The 27306-nt window shown below is 40.1% G+C and overlaps 1 protein-coding gene across 2 annotated transcripts in view; it reads left to right on the forward strand.

Moving 5' to 3' along the window:
• Positions 1-27306, forward strand: part of dcc (DCC netrin 1 receptor) — a 372740-nt gene that overhangs the window by 223026 nt on the left and 122408 nt on the right. For both annotated transcript variants that reach the window (XM_085413367.1, XM_085413368.1), the window contains exons 8-12: positions 1851-2010; positions 15655-15809; positions 16458-16606; positions 16726-16864; positions 22971-23020. In XM_085413367.1, the coding sequence (XP_085269493.1) occupies positions 1851-2010; positions 15655-15809; positions 16458-16606; positions 16726-16864; positions 22971-23020 (653 nt within the window). The remainder of the gene's footprint in view (positions 1-1850; positions 2011-15654; positions 15810-16457; positions 16607-16725; positions 16865-22970; positions 23021-27306) is intronic.

Here is a 27306-nt window from a genome sequence, read left to right on the forward strand (position 1 = left end):
CTCTCTCCCTCTTTGTGCTGACAATCATCAAATATACAGTTGAAACCAGATATTTACAAACTCTTCAGATCAAAACACAAACACTTTTTTAATTGTAACATCAAATCAGACTAAATTTTTTTTTTTTAGATTAATAAATATAAAAAACATATTTGTTAACTTTAAGAGTAAAGAGAGAAACTATATGTATTTCTTAATTGCAAATGGCACCAAATTGTATTCAAACTGAGCCACACTTATGGAGCTCCATAGTTCTTTTCCTGGTCTTTTGGTTGACATCTCTTGATGTTCCCATGTCACAGAAACAGGCTCTGTGTTTTGCCTTATATGCATCCACAGCTGTGCCACCAATTTACTCACATGGACTCTACTAACCTATCAGAAGCTTCTTCAGCTCAGAATGGAATCGTCTGGAGTTTTCTTATTAATTAACAATAAACTTAGTGTACATGTACTCCTAAATTTGATGAAAGTGATAAAAATAGACAGATCCCTCTCTCTTTATTCTGACATTTAACTAATTCAAAAGATATTTCAATATTTATCTAAAACAAAAGTTTACTCTAAATTGATGTTGTACAGTAAAAATGTTTTATGTTTTCTCCCTAAAGTGTATGTAAATATCTGGTTACAAATGTGAATATCCTGCTGTGTACTGAAATTCCTCTTGTTTTGCATAGAAATATACTGAACAACATACAAAGCATAATATATAAAATAACATTTACCTGAGTTTTTTCTTTGAAAGAAGCCTCTAATGTCCATTCTTATATTTCAGTAGGCTACATAACTGAAACCGATTTAGTCGGGGAGGGTACGAACTGAAAATATGAAATAAACACACGTAAGCTAAGACTCTCTAAAAAAAATAGCATTTGTTTGGCTTTTCATTTCGCCATTTGTTGATTCACTTGAAGAGCAAGTAACGTAATATTGGTCAAGTGATCAGTTTGATATCAATCTTTCGTGATGCACCGTCATATTTACATTATTTGTACGCTACGAATGATTTGCTTTGGTACCTGGTCAAACTTAAGCTCTCCTTAGTATGGCTGGCTCCGTTTCTCCAACAGCGCACTCACAGGCAGCAGCTGCCCCGCCCCCTCGCTCAGTTGCTTAGTGCCTGAGCTCGGATCATACCAATATCAGGGGGGATTCACGCACAGTCGTAAATTCCCATAGTATGCACTATGTGCTTCGAATATTGTGTGTACTTTTTGTTTTATACAGTTGTCAGCCAGGCATCTAACTATGAAAAAATTACACTCCAAAAGACCCCGGGCTTCTGACAAAACAACCGGGGCTTAAGCCCAGTAAGCCACCCCCACGCTCCGCCCCTGCTTTAAAGGATCATTTTCACATAAAATTAATATACCATGTGTGTTTTAATGTCATGGCATTAAAACAGTGTTAACATTCAGATGACTGATATCTGTTTGATATCTGATTGATAACTAAGCTCTTCAGATGCTCTGCTGCTTTTTCTTCTTGGCTGAGATCTTCTTTACCACTCTTCTTCCTTCTTTTCTTCCTTTTTGTCTCTTCCACGTCTTTTCCGTTCCTTATCTGCTCATCTCATCTGTCCTTTGCTCTTTTTGTTGTTTTTTTTCTTTGCTCTGTCTCCTTTGCTCGCCTCCCGCACCTCCCCTCCACCTCCCCCCCGTCGTCCCCCATCCTTTTCCCTGCTTCTCCTTTCCTTTGCTTTTCCCTCCCTTCCCTGGATGAACTGTTAACAGAGCCCACGCCCACTCAGAATCTACCTTCCTTCACACCTCCTCCTCTTCCCCGCCCTTCTCCTGCTCCTTCTGGCACCCCTTTGACTTACTCCTCCTCCTCTGATCCCCCACCAGTGTCCCCCAGCCCAGGCGTTGCCCTCCCCTCTGCCCCCCGCGACCTGGTCCCTGTCCTAGTGTCCAGCCGATTTGTCCGACTCAGCTGGCGCCCCCCAGAGGAGACCGGAGGAGCTGTTCAAACCTACGGTGTTTATTACTCCCAGGATGGAATCGATAGGTAAGATAAGCCTGATTTTCTTTTTTCTTTATTTCTTTCTTTCTAAAAAATGTGTCTTTGTTTGCTCTGACACGGTCGGTGAATCTGCATTATTTTTGTAGTTAAAAGCACAACAGATAAACTGGCTGTATGCATGCGCAGGACTGCTTTGAAGTGAAGCACTGGAAAAAAAATTTAATCTTTACCCCTTTATGGAATAGAATAATATAGTCCTTTAGTGTCCTTGTGCATGTACAACAAAATTGTAGAAATGGAGGACCTATTGTTTCACTTCATCCAGAGGGAAGTGGTAATATGGACAATTACAGGAAAAAATTTCATTTTATTAAAAATTTGACAGGTGCCCGCAGTAGGCCATCAGTAACAACGATTAACAATAATTAAAAAAAAAAAAATAAGCAGCTTTTTAAAGTTGTGTTTAAATGTTTGTCACATAAGTGCCACCCCATGGGGATAAACAATTAAGACAACGGGAGGTTGGCCGTTATAGGGCCTTGGTGAGTAAATTCCCATAGACAACCATGTTAAAATGGCCAAATTTACAGAAGAAAAGGTTGAGAGAAAAGGTTCAAAGTCTGATTTTCAATAATTTTGGGTTACTTTCCCCTTTAAACCAACTGTAGTTGGTATTTTTTTATAACTCTGGATATGGTAAATTATTGCATTTGTCTCAGAATGTAGTTTTAATTGGCTCTCTGACCAATTACATCTTGTGCTGTGCCACTAATTGTAGTAACAGACTGTATTACCGTATTTTTCGGACCATAAGGCGCACAGGATTATAAGGCGCACTGTTGACAAACAGGTCGGTTTTCATACATAAGGCGCACCGGATAATAAAGAACGTTAAACGAAACAAAACAGCCAGATAAGTCAAACTTTACTCAACTCATTCCTCTTGCGTCCTCTACTTACGTACCATTGATTCATTAATGTTGAATTCTCTGGTAGCTGCTCTATAAACACTGGAACAACAGTATATGTTGTTCCAGCTATGTAACTTTGCACTGTCCACTTTCTGCTGTAACAAAACAAATTTCCCATGTGTGGGATTAATAAAGTTTATCTTATCTTACATTAATAACTGCGATTGCATTTGTCAAAAAAAAAAAAACATCGGGAAAAAAGTTAACGTTCATTCTCCAGGTTCACTGTGTTATGCTTTGGTATGCTAACATAGCTGTGTCGCTAGCAATCACTAGTACAGCTCTCATGAATCGTTGTGCGGCAGGCAGGAGTTGGACCTAAAATGCAGGACTCAGGCACGAGGTTTAAACACAAAGAACTCAGCTTTATTCGCTGGCAGGAGAAAGTCATACAAAGCAAACTAAACTAGAAACTCACAAACTAAACTCACAGTGAGACACAGGGAGATCCACACAGAATGCGGGACGACGCAACACTGACTCAGAGAAAGACAGGGTTTAAATACACTAGGAAGTAACGAGGGGAATGAGACACAGAAGGAGGGCACAGCTGGGAGAAATCAGGACTGACGAGACAAGCAAAGCAGGACACATTTACATAAGACACGGACCATCAAAGTAAAACAGGAAGTATCACACAGAGACGCAAACTTGACACAGTGGAGACAGCAACTAAGAAACACAGAGACATAAACCATAAGGCAGAGGACTCTAAGAACCGAAAGACACAGAGGGGAACTCAAACATGCAGACACAGACTACACAGAACAGAGGGGACACAGAGAAACATGAAGGGCAAGGGATCGAAACTAGAAACCATAGAATAACTCACACAAGTACAATAATACAAACATCACAAGGAACTAAAAACGCTGGGTCAGGAGACCCAGGACCGTGACAACAGCATTATATATCATCTAGCCTAACCTAACTTCAGTAACCCTACAAACATCACTGCAGTTTAGTTTTCTGTCTTCATTCATGTTGGAAGTGATAGCAGAGCTGTACGTTTTATTTTTTTCCAGCAGTCTCTTAGTCAGAACATGATATATCATGCTTAGGTAACTAGTGAAACCAGCAAGCTAACTTCCTGCTAACTTCCTGCTAACTTCTAATTTCGTTAAATTTTATAAATTCTGTTTTCATGGATGCCTGGATGTTAAACTTAATTGTTACACCTAGTAAAGCAGAAACACTGATCATTTTATTAAAGATGAAAGAATTTACACAGTGTTAGTTTGGGACATGATGCGGACGGAGTTTTGGACCCAGATTACTCTGAGCTGCGAGGCTCATGACTACGGTAGCCAAAACACTCAGACAATCCATTAAGCGGTACGGCTTCGTAGCTTAGCAAAGTACTACTGAAACATTTTTTGACAGATTTTTTAGCGCAGTGTACCACATAAAATCGGTTCGAGGTCAGTAAACACAGCCAGAATTCATAGATAAGGCGCACCAGATTATAAGGTGCACTGTCGATTTTTTGGGGGGGAGAAAATTAAAGGATTTTAAGTGCGCCTTATAGTGCAGAAAATACGGTAATAGTAAATGTCTACGAAGGCTGCCAACAGCACTTAAACCTGGTCCTAACTAAGCCTGGTCATTTTTTTATCAGTGCTCATATAAATGAATTGTGTTGACTGTAATAGGGTAGAAGCAGCTAGGGAGAATCAATAGCAATTTAATCAATGTTCACATAGGAAAATAAGAAAATCAACAGCTATACAGACACTATGAGAAAACAATAAAAATCAACTGATTAATTGTTCTAATTAGAGAAACCTTCAATCATAAAGTGAAAAAAACATCTCTCAAGCAATGCTAATATTATAATATGTATTATCTCCTATCTCTCACACAACCATAAGGTCTCATTCAGCTCCTCTAGCTGAAAGACACCCAACTTTGGCTTTATAGTTACAAGCTCTATAGACACAGACACAATCCTGCACCTAACTAGACGTAGGATTTGGGGTTTGGGTGATAGTAGCAAGAAAAACAAGGTGGAAATCCTTGACGCAATTTCCCAGATCCCAATGTTTTTCCTAGAATATTTTACTTATTGTTATTTAAACAAAAGGAGAATTTTAAAAAGAGAAGCATGAGAGATGAACCCCTTTCTGATTATTTCTTTGAAAATGGATTAACTGGATAACTATTAAAGTATACATTTTAATTCTTTATTTGCATATATATGTTTAAAAAATCTTCATTTGCAAAGTTACAAGAGCCATAAATGCTTAGTTCAGGTGGGGAAACGATGTAATCACAGTATTGTAAGATGGTGAAAAATATCTCCTCGCCTAAAGAACGGTCAAGGTGATAAAGGATTGAAGAAAGAGAATCATTGCATAAGCAAAACGATTTGGTGACCCCATATGTGACAGAAAAGCTGAGATGCGCTTTTTTAAAACACTGAACATTTCTGTGGCTTTCAAACCCCAAAATGCACAACGCCAAAAATTTTAATATATGTAATATAATGGGTAAAAGAATGCAAATTGTAACCACCATATAATGCTGTGATTGCAGGCAACCTCTAACTCTCTATGAATAGTACTCATAACCACTATTCACTGGTCATGACAGTTTACGTTAGGGCTGTTCGATATAGCGATATATATCGGATGACGATATGAAAACGTCAATCGTTTCATATTACCCTATCGTTTGTTTCGTGGTGTCGCAAAATAAATTGTTTACTGCAATATTTTTTCATCGTCTTGATGGTTTGGTTATGAAAAGTCTGACATGGACTAAAATTATGCAAGAAACCATCCCCACCTCAGACTCAAACACCGCAAACCTCTTCTACCACCTACGCAAGAGTCACGTAAAAGAGTATGGAGAGAGTTTATGGATGAGAAGCAAAAAAAGAGACATCAGGTGCTCAAAATAAACCTTAGACTCATGCTTTTCCCCGCAGCACACCGTGTAATAAATACTGACAAAGAAAATGGCACAAACTTACAAACTTATATCTAAAAATATTCAGTTTCATGCATTGGTCAAAGAACTGGACTCCAGGTACACAACGCCAAGCTGAAAACATTTCACGCAACTCGAGTTTCCCTATATTCCCAGAATTTACAGAAAGTGTAAAATTTTTGTGATATATATCGTTGTCAGGATGATAAATGTCTTATATTGGGATATGAGATTTTGGTCATATCGCACAGCCCTAGTTTGCATATTAATAATCGTGAAACGTAGCACATGGCTATTGTTAGTCAGTGGTGTTAGTTTCAGTTATTGGTCTTATCTTTGGTAAGATGCCATGTCATTATAAAGTAATTGCCAAGACATTTCACACAAATCCTGAAGTCATGTCTTGTGGCTCCAAATGAACTATCTGCAGATTGGTAGAGCTGCGTGGGCACATCCTCTGGCAACCAGGATGTGCCCACGCACATTAATATCTGTATAAAGTCTCTATATTATCCAATAAGAAGTGGATGAGGTATTTTTGCCTGGAACAAACTGGCCAGCAGTGACATTGTTTTACAGAGACTTGCTGCTTACTCGGCTGAAAAAGATAGACAAACTCAAGTTGTTGACTCAAAGGCATCTGCAACCAAGATCCTGATTTAGCAGTTGTTAGCTTATAAAGGGATAAAAGTCTGATGGTACAGAGTTTTATACTAACAGTGTGTAAAAGACAACAGTGCATTTCTTAGATCACGGCTCTGGTGCACACAGCAGCTCAAAGCACTGAGTAGAAAAAGCTCTGGGTGACACATTGGTGACTCCCCTGCTGGTGTTAAATGGTTACCTCTGACAGTCGGGGCTCCAGCTGAAGGCTTTCACATCCAGGCTTTTAAGCTTTGTTACCTCAGAGACAATCTAGGCCTGCAGAGCTCTGGGCCTCTGAACGGTAGGCTGGACAAAAGAGCCACTGAAGTTTGTGTCATGAAACGATTCGATAGAGAGATTCTGTCAGTCCTAATGACTTACAGAAGGAATAGAGGCAGAGGTTTTGTCAGTTCTAATGACTTTGAGAAAAATGCCGAGATGGGTTTTGTCAGTGCTAATAACTTGCAGAAAATGAGAGGGGAGGGAGACTGAGAGAGAAAACAATGAAAGATTACAAAAGAAGGGGAATTGGCTGGGGGGAAGGGTGAGAATGACTTTTTTTGTCAGCTGTAATGACTTCCTGGAAATATATTGACAGCAAAATAGAGAAATATCTGGGCAGATCAAGAAAGAAAATGGAAAAGAAAGAAGGCAGAAGGATGAAAAGATGTTTTGAGTAGACATCCATACGAGTCATCACACCTCTTTCCAGAGCAGGTCATACTGATTATTGTTATTTTCAGGATATGTTAGGGTTCTCATAATTACCATCATTTTACATGCCAATGATACCTACCGGTACTCCTTTCTCTTTTCTTTCTCTCTTAATGTTCCCCAGCAATAGCCGTTATTTTGGACTCAATTAGCAATAAAATTAGAACACGTCCTTATACATAGATGCTGTGAGACCAATAAGATGCACAGTTAAATGTAGCCTAAAGCCTTTGACAGGAACTACTATAGGTTTCACTTCAGTTAACCCACCTGACAGGTATTGAAACTTAATGTTAGTCATTATTAGTCTCTGGTTCTCTTCCACAGTGTGTCGTTTGCCCTGTATCCCTCCCCTCAACCCCAACCAGTCACGCCAGATGACTTCCAATACCTGAGCCTAGTTCTGCTTGAAGTTTCTTCCTGTTAAAAGGGAGTTTTTCCTTCCCACTGTTACCAACTACAGGGGTTCATTTGCTAGTTTGGGTTTCTCTCTAATACTGTGGGTCTTTATCTTACAATATAAAGCTCCTTGGGTCAAAGTAGTGGATCAACAAAGATGTCTCTATATCGTTTACTACATGCTTGTTGAAATAGCAAAATGGTGAAAAAATAATACAAAATAGTTTGAGTTGAGAGTTGAGATGATATAATTCTGATCTTCAAGTTGCAGTGGATGTAAATCCCTTTGACACATTTCTGGTATTTAATTGTACCAAGATAAGTACTAATACAAGACCTGACAAAAAGGGGTATTGGGATATCCCCTGGTATATCAAAAAAATTAAATATATATACATATATATATATATATATATATATATATATATATATATATATATATATATATATATATATATATATTGGCATTGGTACATTGGCATTGTTAAAATGTCTTAATGTAATGAAGGACTGTCATTTATATTGTTGGGTTTAGTAGCTATTGCCATAACTTTGATTAATACCACACTTAAATAAGGAGATAGCATTTGGAGAAAATAGCATGTATTGTCACATTTAGACATAAATTTGTGGCTGCTGGACTACAGTGAGGAATGACATTTTTGTGCAGAATCCCAAAATGAAAGTAGGAAAACTGCTCTGTCTCAATGTTGGTAGTGGTAGCAGAGCGGAGACAGCAAATGGCCCATAGAGACTTTGGATGAGATGTCCCAGCTCACAAGGAGGGCTGCACATTAGATGGCTGGAAGGGCAGAGTGAGATATCACAGGAAACTTAGATGAACTAGGAGCAGATTGGCAGAGAACGCCGGCAGATAGATTATTGTACAATAGTGACAATGCAATTTTGAATGATGTGATTTTGACAGCATGGGGAAACTGAAGTGACTGAAAAGTACGCATATAACCAAGAGAAATGGAAACCACATATGAACAACGATTTCCATTTGATCTGAATAGGTCTTTTTGCTGTATACCCACACTATCTCACTTATAGTCTCAAAATAAGGAAGGAAATTCCTCCAATTACATTTGGAAAAGGCCCATCTGTTAACTGTAATAAAGTTGTATACAGCACTACCAATACTTTGCAAAGCTGCCGTCAAATCAAATACATAGTCTCTCTGTGTCTGAATAATGAAGCCTGTTCAAAAGTGCCTTAAGACGGGATTCTTTTTAATGGTCAACACTGGGTGAGTCCTCTGGCTGCAAAAAGAAGTTACATTGTTTAGCCTCTGTTTGTCTATGAGAAAATGAGCCTGTTTCACACTTCATGAATGCTTCAGTAAAGCAATTCATATTAGGTTTAAGGCAGGGGTCCCCAATCACAGTCTACGAGGGCTGGTGCCCCTGCATGTTTTAGATCTCACCCTGGGTCAACACACCTGAATCACATGATTAGTTCATTACCAGGCCTCTGGAGAACTTCAAGACATGTCGAGGAGGTAATTTATCCATTTAAATTAGCTGTGATGGATCAGGGACACGGTGGCACGGTGGTTAGCACTGTTGCCGCACAGCAAGAAGGTCCTGAGTTCAATTCCAACATCAGGCCGGGGTCTTTCTGTGTGGAGTTTGCATGTTCTCCCCGTGTTTGCGTGGGTTCCCTCCGGGTACTCCGGCTTCCTCCCACCGTCCAAAGACATGCAGCTTGTGGGGATAGGTTAATTGGATAATCCAAATTGTCACTAGGTATGAATGTGAGTGCGAATGGTTGTCTGTCCCTGTGTGTTGGCCCTGCGACAGACTGGTGACCTGTCCAGGGTGTACCCCGCCTCTCGCCCTATGACAGCTGGGATAGGCTCCAGCGCCCCCCGCGACCCTGAAAAGGATAAGCGGAAGCGAATGGATGGATGGATGGATGGATGGATCAGGGACACATCTAAAACCTGCCGGGACACCGGCCCTCGTGGACTGGAATTGGGGACCCCTGGTTTAAGGTCTCAGCTGTTTACTTCAGGTCTTATTTAATGCAAAATTATGTTCATTTATAAAACATCAGCATGGTGACGAGCGAAATGATCAGTTTGAGGCACAGAAACAGGATTTTGTAAATGTCAATGTCTATGGAAGCTTTTGTTGTTGTTTATACGCTGATCAAAAATTCCTCACTACTTAATCAGTGTATAGTATCAAGTCAGTTAAACTGCTGAATTATTGATCTGGTCCGTTATATAGTGGATGGGTTGTTAATCAGTTACAGCTTTGGTGTTATTAAAATTAACAACAGGTGCACTAGAGGGATAGCAATGCCTCAACCCCCAAAGTAGGAATGGTTTTGCTGGTGGAGGCCACTGACATTTTTCCCTTTTCATTTTTTATGACTGTTTTTTTTCACTAGTTTTTTTTTTGGCTATGGTCTAGGGCATGAGGTGACACCTGGAGCCTATGTTGCACTGGTAGTCTCCTCCAGGATTGCACATCAATATGTGCCAGTGACAGAAGGTTGGCTGTGCCTCCCAGCACAGTCTCCAGAGCATGGGGGATATTCAAGGAGATAAACAGTTACCCCAGGAGAGCTGGACAGGGCCATAGAAGGTCCTTAATCTATCAGCAGGACCAGTATCTGCTCTTTTATGCAAGGAGGAACTGGACGAGCACTGCCAGAGCTACAAAATGACCTCCAGCAGGCCACTGCTGTGAATGTCTCCAACCAGTCAATTAGAAACTGACTTCATGATGGTGACCCGAGGGCCTGACATCCTCTAGTGCAGTGTTTCCCAACCTTTTGGAGCCACAGCACATATTTCACATTAGAAAAATCACACGGCACACCACCAAACAAAAGTGTTACAAAAAGCATATTGATCATTTTTCCCCACGCACCAGGTGTAGCAGAATTGGCTCGGTTTGTCCGCAGTATACCTTTTTTGTTTTTTTCTAACCACTACTCATGCTAGGGCTTTCATCTGGGTCAAAACTTTCTCCGGGACCCAGGTCAGACTGACTGCTTTCTCTTTTCAAATATTTATCTATTGCTATTACACACTGCGTAGTCTCACAGCATGACTATTATGTAATTTCTTCTTCGTCTTCTTCTCTTTTACTGGCAGTTGGCAACCCATTTAATTAGAGCAAGTAATTGTACTGCCCTTTAGTGGAAGAGAATATAATTGTTCTGCCCGTTACTCATGCTGAGTACTAAACAGGTGGAACCAGATAATCTTCCATGGCACACCATTTGGGAAACTCTGCTCTAGTAGGCCCGATTGGCATTTCGAATAGCAGTATTGTCACATCCACCACTGGCACTAGGGATGGCACCAGTTCTGATATAAACAGTAGTAACCAGACCAAAAAGCAGCGCACATTTCGGTGCTTTTTTCCTGAGCTGTGATACACTTTAGATTCTAGCCAATCATTTTACGTTTCCGAGGATAGTAGGCGGGCCCAGGTACGTACGTTCTTTTAGAGCAGAGCTACAGATTAAAAATGCCCAAGGCGAAGCAGTCAAAAGTCTGGCTGTACTTCACATCAAAATATGCAAACTCAGCAGCCTGCAACAAGTGCTTTAAGCTGATACTGTGATACTGTCAAAGGAGGTAACACCTCAAATCTGATGAAACACCTGGCAACGCATAGCGTTTTTTTTAAAAGCCCAGAAATGCGCCGTATTTGATAGCTTGCTGCAAGACCTCACACCGAGCACATCTACTGCGGGTGGGTTGCCTGTTATCGGACCCGGAGTTAGCAACATCCCCCAAAAACACGAAGAGGAGAGTCCTGGCCCCTAGCCCTGCCAGTGTAGCAGAAATGATGATGGCAGCAGCAGCCGTTCTTCTCTGCGTGAGTAGCTTAATGTTGTCCGTGTGTAATTTACATTGAGTAGGCTAACCACGTTATTACATTAATGCATGTAAGGTGAACTAGTAAACATCATCATAGCTACATGCGGCTGTCTTCTTGTTTGATGGCAGATACTCCCTTCACCCTGGCCAAAAAGGCTAAAATGACCAAAGAAAAAGTGGAAAACAGCTAAACATGAGAGGTTTTTGGACAAAGTGTGTGTTTTTTTCCATTGTTTAAGCACTGCTTCCAGCCAAGAGTGATGCCATAAATCCCCTATAGCTGCAGAAAAGGCCAACATGGTTATCTTTTTACAAAAAACAGCTGAACATGAGGTTTTTGGACCAATTTTGTGTTCTCCATTCTTTAAGCACCGTTTAAGCACCGGCACCGTTTCAAAAGTACCGGTTTGGCACCGGTATCGGATAAAACCTAAACGATACCCATCCCTAACTGGCACCATGTGTTTTTCACAGATGAGAGCAGTTTCACCCTGAGCACATGTGACAGACATGAAAGGGTCTGGAGAAACAGTCGAGAAGATGTAAGATGTGCCAGCAGTATGGGACAATAGGTGGTGAATTAATAATGCTATTTATAAATTTAGAAAGCCTGTTTAGTGCAGGTGGGGTTTTAGTGCCATGGTGGAATTTAGTCTCACTTGAGAGCGATGTTGTTGCTGCTAAACTGCAGCTATATTGCGACCCCAAGGCTGATGAGATTAGGGTGGAGCAGAAACTCTGGAGGGTAAGGAAAGGGAGAGATAAAAACAGAAAGAGGTGAGATCCTTAGAGAGCGGGAAAAAATGACCAAGAAAGGCCAGCAAGATGAGAAGGACTCAGTAAAGATGTAAGCAGAGGAAGAACTATTTTTTTCTCTCTCCGTGGGTTATTCCTGTTCGAGCCGACTTACTGCCCTCACATGGTGGCCTTTTCAAGGCCAAACAGAGTTCACTCTGTATCCAGCCTGCTGGTTACCTCCACATACAGCTTTGTGTCGCTGCCTTTTTACTCGGCAGCCTTGGAAAAAAAACCCATGGATTTACATACCCCGAGAACTCCACTCACCTTTTGTGTTTTCTTTAACCTTTGTGTGTCATTGCTGCTGCCGGTGATAGCGCTTGATTTGTGTCAATGTGTCAGATTGCCATGTAATTTACCGTGTACATCTGTGGTCTGCAGTTGATAAATTCTGATAACCTCTTGACAAACTGCCCCCCCAAAAAATCACCTAAGGTCCTCGTTCAGATTGGCTGATATACTGCACATGGTGTAAGTTGTTTATTGAACAATTGTGGGAAGCTTAAAGAGGATAAGCGCAGCAAATGCTACATCCGTTTTAATCATAGTATGAGCAGGCCGCTTTGTCATTGAACCTGCCACATGCAACAATCCTATCTCAGTGGCAGTGTGTGGAATTACATGAAGATCTTGGTAAATGAACCTTTAGAATGGAATTCTCAAGTAAAACCCAAATATGGTGTAGTTAACCACGTGATGACCCTAAACACAGCCCTGAACACAACCCTGAGCAATCTGAATAAATAATAATAATGGATTGCATTCATATAGCGCTTTTTGAGACCCTCAAAGCGCTTTACAATTCCACTATTCATTCACTCTCGCATTCACACACTGGTGGAGGCAAGCTACAGTTGTAGCCACAGCTGCCCTGGGGCAGACTGATAGAAGCGAGGCTGCCATATCGCGCCATCGGCCCCTCTGGCCGATCAATTATATCAATATATAATTGATGTTTTTATTATTTTGTCCTCAAAAGAAATGACAGTCAGTGAGCAAAGACAAAAACATTCTGACAAACTTTAAAGGTAGTAATATGTCCATTTTACCCTTTAGAGTTAGGGTTCATCCTTATCAAAAAGCAGTAAAGGCTCAACAACCAGTTAAAAAACAACCCTTATAAACTTAATGTCTTTAGAACACCAGTTAAATTGTTACACTCAGTCCAATTCACTTTACTCAAATAGCAAAACTATAGCTGTGGTGGAAAGTTAAAGGTTGGTGGTGGTTTGGTTTAGGAGGCTTATTGCTTTCCCCCATGCATTCTCCCAATTGCATTCATCATCAAGGTTGCTCATTTTGTCAAAAATCCCATCGTAATACACATGATTAGCCTCAATCTTGCCTCTGCCACATGGCCCTTAACAATAAAAGCTGAAGTGAAATGAACAAAGCCAATTCAACTACAATAACAGAATACTGCTTCTGCATCTGACAGGAGATGCTGCTGATAAGGTGTCCTTAAGAGTCAGTACCTGGACCCTGCTGTAAGACAAAAAGGTGGCTGAAAGGGGTTAGTTTTTCACATGATTGCTGTTGCTGAACTGCTTTATATCCACCCATATTAGCCAACAGCAGTACAAGAAGTAAATGAAATCAAGTAACAGTAACAGATTTTTATAACTTACCAGGAAGTCCTATTTTTTGTCGTCTGTCTGTGTATAAATGAAGTTGACTCATACAGCTCCAGCCACTGCCATTAAACTGGAGACCCCCATTTCTGATTATCAGCCAGAAGACTGAGATTTATGTACCATTTGTTTGTCTGTGGTTTTTCTTTTCTTTTCCATTTGCTGGTTAGATTTAAGCCCTAAACACTGCCTGTAGTTGTCTAACATGTTAGGTTTAACAACAATAACCTGACACATTAGTTTAATCCACATTTAAATGTGAGTCTAGTGCCATTTTTAACAGAGTTTATATGTGACAAGCAGGGAATGAGACGCGTTTGTGTCAGGCTTGTACAACAAACAAAAGAAGAAATGTGTTCTCACCTTTTGAACTGATTGATCCGTGGTTTTGTAATGAGAAGTGTGAAACAGCTAAGTGTTCTTTTCCTGTAATTTTAAAATACAGCCGAAATGCTTATAAATGAACATATTATATCTATTTTTTTAAATCTGCACACACACGGTGCAGTTTGTAGGAGTTATAAAGAACTACAGACACATTTTACTTGTGACTGCTCTGCATTTTGTACATATTGAGACAAATTTAAATCCTCTCTAGTATTTAAAAGACTAAGCTGCAGGATAGACAGTTTTCTAAACTACAGGTTTTATCCAGCTGCTGTAAAGGAAAAAAGGGAAGTATGGCATTATAGGTCAAGTTCAACTTGTCACCGTATGTAGCTGCTGACACCATGCTACGTCCAGTGGAATAAAAACTTACAAGTCACCACAAAGTCACTGTTATAAATTTGCAGACCTGAGTGGAATATGATGGAAATTGCCACAGAGAAAAGAAAAAACATATAATAGAGGCTGGAAAACTGCTTTTAACTTTGAGAGGTGGGTGTAAGACAATTCTCTGAAGGTTTTACTCACTCATTTGCAGTGTTTCACTGGGGAAAATATGATGTAAAACAGTATTGGAAATGGGTAGCTCAGGAAGAGACAATTTGACTGATTGTTGCATCCCGGCTAAAACTTAAAGCTAAAAGCAACTGAAACTGTGCCTCAGTGTTTTTTAATTTAGGGAAGATTTTGGGCCCGGCTACAGTAATTTATTTACAGTACATATCTGAGCAGATCCCATTTCCCTTCTGTCTGAATTAAGGATGAGTTACAAAGCTCTTTTGTGCTTCTCAGTGGTGAAGTCAAGATTTGGCATGCAGTGAACATCAGTGCAGGGATGTTTTATCTGTTTTCATCAAAAGGAAGCAAAATCCTGCCAACATAAAGTTTCCTTTTATGTTTTATCTCCAGGAATATTTTCAGTATTCTTTATTTAAAAATGCAACAGCATGTTTTCCTTACAGTGAACTGAAGCCCCAGTGTGTGTGTGTGTGTGTGTGTTTGATGTTACTGTGGAAACATGCTAATCATTGCATCTGGGTTCGTCTCATCTGTGGTCTGGCGATTAGTTGAGAACTGCGAGGCTGCAGAGGTGCTGTAATCTGAGGATTAGCAGCAGACAGTGAGGGATTACACAGTTTGCAGCTGATTACAGGGGAGATTATCTGTGCTGTTACAAAGTGGAGATGGACTGGGATTACCTCCCAGTTTACGTCTATTTAAATAAAACCCTAAATAAAAAAAAAAGGATGTAGTTGTTATATGTAATTACAATTACTTTCAGGAAAAGACAGTTGGTTCTTTTTCCTTTCTTTTCTTGTTTTTCCTGTAATTAGCAGTTAATCCATGGTGCTTTTTTCCATGTTAGGGAGAGGTCAGTGAACGTGTCAGAGCCGGAGTCTCTGGAGCTGACAGTTTCCAACCTGAAGCCGGAGGAGAGCTACAGCTTCAGAGTTGTCGCTTATAACGATGTTGGGCCAGGAGAGAGCTCCGCCCCCCTCAAGATCACCACAAAACCTGATCGTAAGACACAAACACTCCATTACACACAAACACACACGCTCAGTCATCTGTATAAAACTTCTTTTTCTTTTTGCACATTAGTTCATATTTTGGGTCAGACTACAGTTGAGCTCAGTGAGGCAGACTGTCAAGACCAACATCAAGCTATGGAGTTCTCTGTTAGCCAATAGCAGAAGGAGAAAATAGGTAGAAAGACCCAGACTTGCTGTGATGCATGGATGGATCCATGGCTGTTGTTGGTTCCTTACACCTCTTTTCTCGTGATCTCACTCAGGTGGAAAACAAGGAATGTCTGGCCCAGATGTGGCCCACATTTGGCCTTGAATAATGTCCAAGTTATATAGGCCAGATGTTACTATAGCAGGCTCACTCAGCGGGTTGTCTAAGCTATTGTAAATCGAAATGTCAAATCATTAAAAATGCATCTGATTTTCCGGTCAGTATATTATCTTTTTTTTTTCTTAAGACATTAAACCTGTCTATGCTTAAATTTAGTGATACTGGAGTGAAATAGGCCTTTATTATAAAATGATAGATAGATATCCTCTTGACTCTCATGAAAATCAGATCATGCTGTCCCTGCAGTAAAGGTAACACATGTCTAAAAGTAGCAGCACTGGTAACAGAAGTGTTTGTGTGTGCCTTCAGTCCAAGTTCCCAGCAAGGTGGAGTCTCTCCGAGCGTTGGCTCTTTCTCCAACCTCCGTTCAGGTTAGCTGGGAGCCACCCAGCTTTCCGAACGGCCCCATCCTGGGCTACAGGCTGCTGTGGACCGAGAGCCCGTCGGGCAAGGAGCAGGTGAGCTCCATCACCAATGGATTATGATGCTTTAGATAGTCTGAGTCATTGTTTTGGAGTTCATTTGACCTTATTCGGTTGTTTGTTGAATGTAATCAATACTCTGTGTTTGTGTTCAGAGTGTGGAGGTGAATGGACAAAACTACAAGATGGAGGGACTCAACAAGTTCACAGAGTACACAGTTCGAGTTTTGGGCATCAATCGCTATGGACCAGGGACTGCCTCAGATGCCGTCAGTGTCACCACCCAATCAGATGGTGAGCTGTGTCTTAACATTTCCTCATTTATTCAGTGTGGAAAATCACATGTATCAGGAAATGAAACATGACATGACCATGTTATAACAGAAGGAAAGTCACAGAGGCTTTTTCTCTGTCACTGAAATTCCACCGGTCTTCAGTATCCCATTGTCCACTCTTTCATCTTCTTTTCTCAGTTTTGATAGTAGCCTTAACATCCACTCACTCACCAGTGAACAGCACTTGTCTTGTATGAATCCCATTTGGGTATGCAAAGAGGTAAAACTTCTTTATAAAGCAGTAGATATAGTTCTGTGCACATCTTGTCCACTATTCCCACAGTGGTCTTCAGGAAACCTTCTCCAGAATTCTCCAGGCCTTTTGTTCCATTATCTGGAAAAAGAATATGCCAAACTATTTCATAATGATCTGGGCTCTGGGAAGGCCAATATATGATGGATCAGATACTTTTACCCTGGTTTTGCATGGGGGTTCAAAATCTGATGGTACTTTTCTGCATTCATAATTTAATACATTTTGATAAGATCTGCAAAACCACTGGATGGAAGGCATCCCCAAACCGTGACAGAGCCTCCACTGTGTTTTACAGGTTGTAAGAATGGCTTCTTGACAGCCACCCATTCAGTGAAACTTTTTCAGATTTCAGATAAATCTCTGATTTTTTTTTCCTATTTCTTAAGGACATCACTTTCAGATCCTGTTCATCTGGTGTAGATAAGCAACCTTTTCCTTTGCTCTTTACTCTTCTCATTGCCTCAGATTTTGTAAGGATGCAGTGCACAGCATGCTGAAATATGCCAACTTTGAACTGTTGTGCAATAACACTTTGAGAAAATACAAGAAAGTCTGGCATCTTGAATACAAACTATAATGAAACGAGAGGTGACCAAAGATTCTAACCTAACCCTCACTGTTAATACATCTCTGGAAAATTGGTGGACAAAATTGGAGGGTTAAAATAGCAGCTCACTGTCTTCTTTGGGTTGTGCTGTATATATATACTATTTGGCTAGACTGATTAAACACAGTACAGTAATAAATACGGAACTTCTTGAAAGAATTGTTAGCGTCATACAGTAACAAAAAGAAAAGCTAATTTATTATATTTACAGGATCTATTGCTTCTATTCCTTCCAGCCACGTCCACTGTTAATTTCTAACAGCAGCACAACAATGACACACTGGAGCACAGGCCTTTTTTTTTTAAGTTGCCCACAATAGGCTGTTAAAAATCCACTCTCTCTGAAATACCAAGGACATGATCTCAATGGAAGCTGTCACTGTGGTTATTGAAGAAAGTATTGATTTTGGTGGATGTTCAAGAGTGAACTTAACCCATCCAGTTTAAAAGAATCTGAAGAGGATTTTTATTTTATTTTTTGCAAGCTGGGACTTGTTATAAAACGAGTGTTTTCATTTTGTTGATGTCTTATCTCAGTCTGAGGCAGTCCACGCTGAAAATTCTTCCGCTCAGGCCATACATCACCCGTGCAACATGCATTTTATTCAGCTGGGTCCTCAAAAGTCTGAAATACAAATTTGCACAAAGTACATTTTTATGATCAGTAAATTGTCTTAAATTTTGTTTCGATGGGTTATGAATATATTTAGTCACATAACCATAACCACCACATTTAGCTCACACAAAGTGACTACATCTTTAATGTCATGCTATTTTTGAAACAATCTAGACTCTGATCCCGATTCTGACGACTATATCAGCGAAAGATAACCAGACCTCATTTTAAGACACAGCAGTTTCACTTTTCAGACCCTGAAGCAACATCCAAATTATAAAGTACAGCTTGTTAGTACTGGGTTGGACCGCCTTTTTCCTTCATTCTTCATGGCACAGATTCAACAGGGTGCTAGAAATATTCCTCAGACATGAACATGACAAACAGTTGCAGCAGATTTGAATCTCTTTATTCACTACATCTCAGAGGTGCTCTATTAGATTGGGATCTGGTGATTGCAGATGCCATTTGAGTACAGTGTCGTGTTCAAGAAACCAATTTGAGATGATTTGAAGACATGATTAATATGTTATTAATATCCTTAACCACAAGGAGTCCAGAATATTAAAGAGTGACTTGTGCAGTCTGACTGGTTTGAACTGGTCCTAGTTTCAAGCAGCACTTCAACTTAGATCTGAAAACTGCTGGGCGAGGTGGTGTCTATTACCTGGCACTGTGTATATGTGTGTGAGAGAAAGACACCGAGAGAAGAGCCAATGGGAACACAGTCTTTAGCCCTTCTCATAGACAGCCCCCCTTCTTGCTGTCAGGAGTTTCATTAGGAGACTCGGGGGTCTTTAATTAAGTAGGCAGAAGAAAGAGCAGCTTCATTTAAACCTCCTTTTAGCCTGACACATTAAATGGAGTCCACACACACACATACACACACACACACACACACACACACTTTCTCTTTCACATGGTTCAGTATTAAAGTTCGTCATGTGTGGCGCAGAAAAGAGGAAGAAACGAGGAAGTTCATAAGTCATGAAAATACTCAGAGAAAACGTAGGAAAAGAAATAGATTCAAGAAACGTATACTTGCATGCACTAGTTTTAGTGACCAGCTAATCACCTTTACTCGCTGATTGTCTGACAAAATCCTCATATCTCACATCTTATTTTAATGTTACCACATAAAAATCCAAGAGCCTTAGCCTTGACGTATTCTTTACAATCACTGATTTGATTAATTTGACCTTTCACTGCCCACTACAGACACAGGGAGTGAAATGTCAGTGGGTGACACTGGGAGCCTAATATGTTATCACAGATACTATTAAAGAGTTTGTGGCCTACAAATAGTGGACACTTGACTAGATAAATACATCAGATTAGACGTTCTCAGGGTGAAAAGGGATTGTTCAGTGTGGATTGTTCACTTGGTAGACATAAGAAAAATTGGACTATTACAAAGTACTCAGCATAGGTTTAGGCATGTCCACATCTAGTTGCCCTCAGAAAGACTAGTCACTTAAACTAATATTTTTTTTTTATTGTACATCAGTTGATGTCAACTTTGGGTTTAAGCAACCTCAAGCATTTAGAGATGTAGACAAAATCAAGACCAGCTGCTGGAATTCAAGCTGAGGATGAGGATGGGGAAAAAGGCGATTGAAGTGACTTTGAGTCTGACATTGTTGTTGGTGCCACACATGCTGGATTGAGGATTTCAGTAACTGCTGATCTGTTGGGATTTTCCTACACAGCCATCACTAGGGTTAAGAGAGAATGGTCCGAATAATGAGAACATTTCCAGTTAGTGGTGACTGTCTGAGTGAAAACGCCTTGTTGGTATGAGAGGCCAAAGGAGAATAGCCAGACTGCTTCGAGCAGAAGTGAAGGTAATAGTAACAGAGATAACCGCTCATTACAACTGAGGTATACACAAGAGCATTTCTAAACGCACAACACATCAAACCTCGAAGCAGAACTACACAAGATTAGACTGGGTGCCATTTCTGTATAAGAACAGGAAAATGATGCTATAGTTCACACCGATTCACCAAAAATGATAAATAGTAGAGTCCAAAAAGGTTGCCTGGTCTGATGTGACACTCTGACCCTAGCATGGGATCAGAATTTGGCACCAACAACATGGAAGCCTAAATCTATCCTGCCATGTATCAGCACTTTAGGCTGCTGGTGAATGTGTAATGGTGTTTGGGAATATGTTCATCATGTTAATCCCTTTATGACCACAGTGTACTCATCAGCTTGATAACATGCCATGTAGCAAAGGTCGCATAATGTCAAACTAGTTTCTATTTGGTTTTAATTACGGGAATTCACAGTCACCAGTCCAATAGAGCACCTTTGAGGTGTGGTGCGAGCAAAGTTTCACTTCATGGATATGCAGCCGGAAAATCTGCAGAAACAATGTGATGCTTTCATGTGTGTACCATGAAAAATTAATGCAGGTCCGAAGCCATCAGGGGGTCTAATCTGGCACTAGCAAGGTTTCTCAGTGAAGTATCTGTTAAGTATATACGCACCTTTTGGCCTGAAGAAAGGGAATACATTATTAGCTTGAGGTCCAGTAATTAGCCCTCGTGGGTATGATTGTTTAAATTGTAATGGACTCACTGGCATGTAAGCACTCGACTTATGCTTATCCAACCAAAGTTGGATATTGCATAAGCTGTGTGGACATTTCCCTCCAAGAAAAAATGCTGCTGGTGCTAGCACTGCTAATATTAGCCACACTCTGCAAACAAATCTGACATCTGATGATTGTCACACATTTTAACTGCATTTAAATTATAATTTCATTACTGAAAATCCATTTCAAATGGTTCTAAAATATAGTTCTGAAGGGGTCTTGAATGAGGTTTCAGAAGTCCTAGTTTCACTCTGGCTCGATACTCTCCTGCTATTATTCCTAGCTTTTGCATGGTAGGACAGTGTGCTTTACATTTTCTACACAGACTGAGTCCTTTAATATCAATGCAACATTCAGCTTCTGATGGGTGTGCTGAGAGGGACGCTGTGATTAATAAACTTCCACAGAGGCAGAGAGAACGGAGGCGTGTGTCCAGCTGCAGTCACACCATAAAAATGATCTGAAATAACACAAACACACACTTGCAGATGCAGAGCGGCTGTATTGTGAATCTTCCGGCTGTGTCTCGATGATAACGGTGACTTGTGGGCTAATTGAATTTACAATAAAACTGATTCATAGACACACGTTGGAAGACACACACACACACAGACATAAATAGCGAGCAGCTGAATCAACAGATAAGCCGTTGACAGTTAATCAGGCATCTGATTGGACAGTTCACTCAAACCAATGTTGCACTTTTGCTGGACACAAAAACGCATCTGCTGCTTTTTCTAGAAGTCTGTCAACTCTCTCTTCTATTATTCATTCATCTCTTCTTCTTCTTCACCACCATCCTCTCTTTTGTGTTCCATTTATTCTGGTGTTTTTCAGTGCTTTTGGTCTCTCTGTGAGTCAGTTAGCAAGATTACACAAGAACTTTGGAGCCAAATTTCATGAAACTTCGGGAGGTGGAGCTCCTCCAGTTTGTGTTTGTCTTCCTATTTCATCCATTCATTTTTTCTTGTCTTTGTTTGATCTCTTTTTAGCTTTCTCCTCTTTGTTTGATTATTTTTCTTTCCTTTGCATCTTCCTCTTCATCTTTTTTTGTGCTTTCATGTACTAAAACCAAGTTTTTTCCTCTCTAAACTTAAAAGCTCTTATGTTTCATTCTTTTTCATCTTCTGATCTTCATGCTTACTCTTTCATTTTCTTCCCAATATCTTCTTTTTTGTATTTCTTCTTCATCTTTCATCATCATCCCGTTTTCCCCCTGTGACCATCATGTTCACTTTGGTCCCCCCCCCCCCCTTGTTTGTATATATATGTTTTACTTTTGCCTTTGTTATTTTTTGTAGCTTTTTCTTCTTCACCTTCTTTGCTTCTTCTGGTTTCGTTTTTTTAGGAAATAAAACAAATTTTTAACAAATAAAAGGTTTAGAAGGACTTAAGCAGTCATGTTAAAAACGTTCGATCTCAGTATGTGATCTATCTTACTATAGCCACAAAACCATGAGAAGATTGTCTTTTTCTTCCAATCTCTGTAGTATTCTTCTCTGTCCTTCGTCACTACATTCATGAATCCTCTCTCTGTTCTTCCTGTTGTCCTCGTGCGTGTCACTTCCAACAAAACAGAAAATAGAAATAAATCAAATCTAACTTTCTAAAGCTCTGTTTGTTATGTGTAATTTTCAGACCTTTTACATTATTGCAGCCATAACAATGTAAAAGTAGCATTAAAAATTAAACTTTTTTTACGTTAAATATTAATAGCGTTCCTATTCATGCATGTACATGTGTAGTTGTCATTTTGCAGGAGCATAGATTTGTTTGCATATTCAGGACTGAACCAGCATGTTACATTTTAAAGTTTAAAGTCATGTTTGAATGTACAACCAGAAATACACTTTTTCTCCATAGCGGCTTCCTTTTTTATTAATAAATAATATCATTAGAGCTATTGTTGTATTTTCGTATTGATTTATATGTTGCATTGTTTGTTTTCCTGACATTTTCCTTTCCTTTACATTTGTCTCTGCAGTACCCAGCGCTCCTCCACAAAACATCACCTTAGAGGTCGTCCTGTCCAGGGTGAGTTTAAATACCCATATTTTTATTCCCTCTTCTCTCTGCTCACATCCATACACTGCAACAACATCCACATCATAATCTGCTCCATTCGCGGTGGTATTACCAGTAAAATCCAACGTTATCCCCTTGAACAGAAAGACTCTTTCACCTTTTACGATCTGAGCTTACAGACTTTAACATCACTGCCTGACTTTCCAGGTTCTGTCTCCCTTGAAGTGACTGATGGCTGCTTATTCTGACCCACATCTAAACAGTGACACAGCCATCAGTCAGCAGTCGCTCTCTAGTGATCTGGCCTCATTTTACTGATTGATGGGATCCTAGAATGTGCATAAATAAATGTCTTTCTGCATTTTTCCCAACTCATTTATGTTTCCTCTGTTGACTGTCCAAGCTGCTCATGTGATTTATGTGTTGAAAAATATTTACATGCTCTAATTCACACAAAGTCAATACAGAAATCGACATTTTATGTCACAAAAAATGAGTGACACCCCCTCTGTGCCCACCAACAGATCAGACAGCCGGTTCAAGGGTTGTAGCCATGAAGTGAAGGAGCTTTTCTAACTTCTTTAACCCTGTGAGACCTACAGTGCTGTGCAAAAGTCTTGAATCAGCCTTCATTTCTTGATATTTTTCTAGGAAGATAGTAAATAGCTGCAGTGATATACTGAAATGTGTGCAAATGTAAATGGCAATATAGTGCACTGCTCAAATAAATGAAGTAACAGTGATCAGAGTTTGGTATTAAGCCAGTAAAACTTGTGAGATATTGATCTGGTCAGTTAAGTAACAGAAGGGGTTGTTAATCAGTATCAACTGCTTTCATTTGAATGAAATTAACAATACATGCAGTACAGGAACAACAATAAGAAGCTATGCATTGTTTTGGCTAGGGTCAGTGCCACTATTGTTACCAGGTGATACATGAACCCTACAGAGATCACACAGGTAGTCCAACTCCTCTAGGATGGTACACCAATACATGTAATTGCCAGAAGGTTTGCCACAATAACACAAAGAAAACAGAGAAAACCCCAACAAACATACTCCCTTATGAGCAAGCGCTTTGGTGACAGTGGGAAGGAAAAACTCCCTTTTAACAGGAAGGAACCTCGAAAAGCACCAAGCTGAGGGAGGTGCAACCATTTGCCGTAAATTAATATTTAAGGCTAAAAGTAATTTCTAATATTTGTGTGTTGCAATTTGCAAGATCAAAAGTCTTATATCAATTTGGTCAATCTCAAATTCAAGATTATCCTCTTAGGTATGTCCAGACAGCTTCCAGGATGGCTGCTCTGTAGGTTCACTAAAGACCTCAAACCTGGACAGATAGTAAACATCAACTTTGGTTTCAAGCTGGATGCATTTCATGTTGATGATTCATTTTGATGATGAGCAGCTACAGCCAGCAGTTTTGAATGGAAGCATCAAGAGTTTTCAAAACCAAAGGCAGTTCTACTGCCGTTTCTACTGACTTCTAATCTTAAGTCCAGCAGTGTCTTAGGAAAGAACAGTCAGAGGAAACAATATGAACTATGGTATGTGCCAGTGTGCCATCCTGTGCTGCCTCAGGATACATTGAAAATGCATAGAAAGGCTGTTGTCTTGACTTTGTCTCAGGAGAAGCCCACAGTGTAGGGTTTTGAAGAGCTTTTATTTAAAAGTATACTTCTCAAATATAACAGAAAATGTGTCTGGTAGCAGACATTCGGGAAAAAAACCAAAATGTAGCAAGGATCATCCCTGTTTAAAGAAAATTAGTCAAAGGAAAAATAATTTGGAAAGCATGTTATTTTTAACACTAGTCACTGCCTCAATTCATATTGAGTGGTACTAAATATGAGTTTAAACGGAATTAATTCCTGAACTGCATAAAATCAGCAGGAGGTGGCTGGAATGGATGGTGGGTGTACAAAGTACTCAAGTTTTACACCAGCAGCTAGAGTTCACGGGCTGACTGGTGTCTGTGGTTTAATCATCAAAGCTTTGGTTGAAGCTTTGATTAAATTTAAATAAACGTCTTGAGTCAATGTGCACTTTTATTTATTAAAATACACTGCCAACCTTCTGAAACCATATTATATTATATTATATTATATTATATTATATTATATTATATTATATTATATTATATTATATTAATGGTTATCTAGTTTTGCTGTTACTTTGCTAGTAATGTTTGATCCAGTAGAACTGCCATTACCAACAGATTATCCATTAGCATTGGGTGTGTGATATGCTACCAACATGGCATACAGACCAGGTATTATCCAGTTTCAAAATATTACCATTTTACTGTCAGACTGTAAAAAACATTTTAAAAAATTATGTAAAGTTTAATTAATTGTTAATTTTTAATTTGTTACACTTAAGGTGTTGTGACAGTGTTTATAACAATATTATAATAATGTTTAAACAAACAGGATAAGCATTCATCTTTGGACTCAGTGTTGTACAGGAGGATATTTAAATCCCAATGTCTTTCTTAGATATTGGTATTCAAGTCTAAAACAGTATGAACTGGTGTCCCCGGTCAATAAACTTCCATGTTTCCCTGTTCTTGCCCCTCTGACTTCCTTTTTTTTTTTTTTTTGCCTGTCCCGTTTGGCTCTTTTGCCATCAGAATTGTTGTCTAAAGGCAAAGAAAGATGCCCAATGGATTTACTTTACCAAATTGACCATCCCAGCCTTGCCGTAATGGTCCATTTGATTCACCTTTTATTGTTTATTTTATTTTCACTTGCTGAATACGGGACAGACTTGACTGGGGGAAAGAAGGGGAGAAAGAAAGAGGGAAAGAGAAACAGCTGAGAAGAGGGACGGGGGAAAAGGGCAAAAGACAAAAACCAACAGAACGGGCAGAAAAAAATAATAATAATAAAAAAAAATGCATATATCAATCACCTGGATCACCTGCTGAGAAAGAAAAAAGAAAACAAGCAGAAGAGAACAAGAGTAATAGAATAAACAACATCACAATGATATATGGGAATATGACAGTAAATACTAAATATTAAACATTATTGTGCAGCACATAAGATCAACAGAACACAGTGTGCTTTGAGGTAGGCGCCCGTGAGCTCTGCCGGCAGCCAGCCGTGCCTGAGTGACCGAGCCCCAGGCCGAGAGGCTGGGGGCACCCCACCTCCGAAGTGGCCCGAGCGAGCCCCAGGCTCCAGGCCCCGATAAGCGGCCGTCAAGGAGTGAGCCGGTGTGTACCTGGACACCCATCCCTGGACACAAAGAACCACCAACGCACCGATGTCTGAGGGAGTCCGCCACCGGCAGGGGAAGTGGTGGTAGGGGGAGATAGGCCTCCAAACCTTGGAGGGCCTGAGATGTCCCCAGAGAGGTGGCGTCTGATACCCAACCTGACATATAGACACAGACATACAGGCACACACAGACACAAACATCCATTCCCACCCTCATGCTCTCATATGCACTTACTCCACACTCAACCAACGTGGAGACAAACATAAAGAGAAGCTGTACACACGATCACACTCCCCAAGCGTACTCTACAAACCGGGTCTAGGTACCCTTGCCCCTGGAGGGGGGAACTGCACCCAGACCCAGGTGGTGTAACCCTTTTCCCTGCGGTGGGGGGAGGCAGACCGCCCCGACTCCGCAGCAGCAGGGAGGCCCCACACTCCAGACCGCAGTCGAACGGCCAACTCCTCCTCCTAGCCCCCCCGCTCCAGCAGGCCGGAGAGAATGGGCTTAATGCCCCTCTGACTTCCTGCTGCAGACTTTGCACCTTTTTAAAAGATTGCAGTCTTCTTTCATTGTCCTGTGTGATGGCACTAACACAACAAAGTATATTTTTGAGTATGTTTGTGAAAATGTTTGGCAGTAACACTGTTTCTAAATTATCCCCAAGATCTTTTATCAGTTGTGGTTTTATATTAGACAATACAATCATGATATTTAACAATACATAGAGATACATCTATGACTTGGAAGTAGTGGCAAATAATATTATCTGACAAGTTTGCTCAAAACCATAGAATCAACAGCTTAACAACGCTGCAGGTACAACCACTGTAAAATGTGATAATAAAATATTATTTTGCTATAACACCAAAATCCCCAATGACCCAAATGTGTTTTGAAGAGATGATGATAAGCTGAGAAGAAACTTCTGATGCAAAAATCCATTCCAAAGTTTGGTTTAAGTTCAGCCCGGCACACTGAGGTAAACCAAATCAATATCGAAGATAAAGTCAGATTAGTGCAAAGTTGTTGCTTCCCCAGCAGCCAAAGGCACAACAGCTTGGTTA

The sequence above is a fragment of the Rhamphochromis longiceps genome, linkage group LG7, assembly GCF_057381845.1.
Source record: "Rhamphochromis longiceps isolate RC_006_pf linkage group LG7, R_longiceps_female_GT1.1, whole genome shotgun sequence".
Classification (NCBI taxonomy): domain Eukaryota; kingdom Metazoa; phylum Chordata; class Actinopteri; order Cichliformes; family Cichlidae; genus Rhamphochromis; species Rhamphochromis longiceps.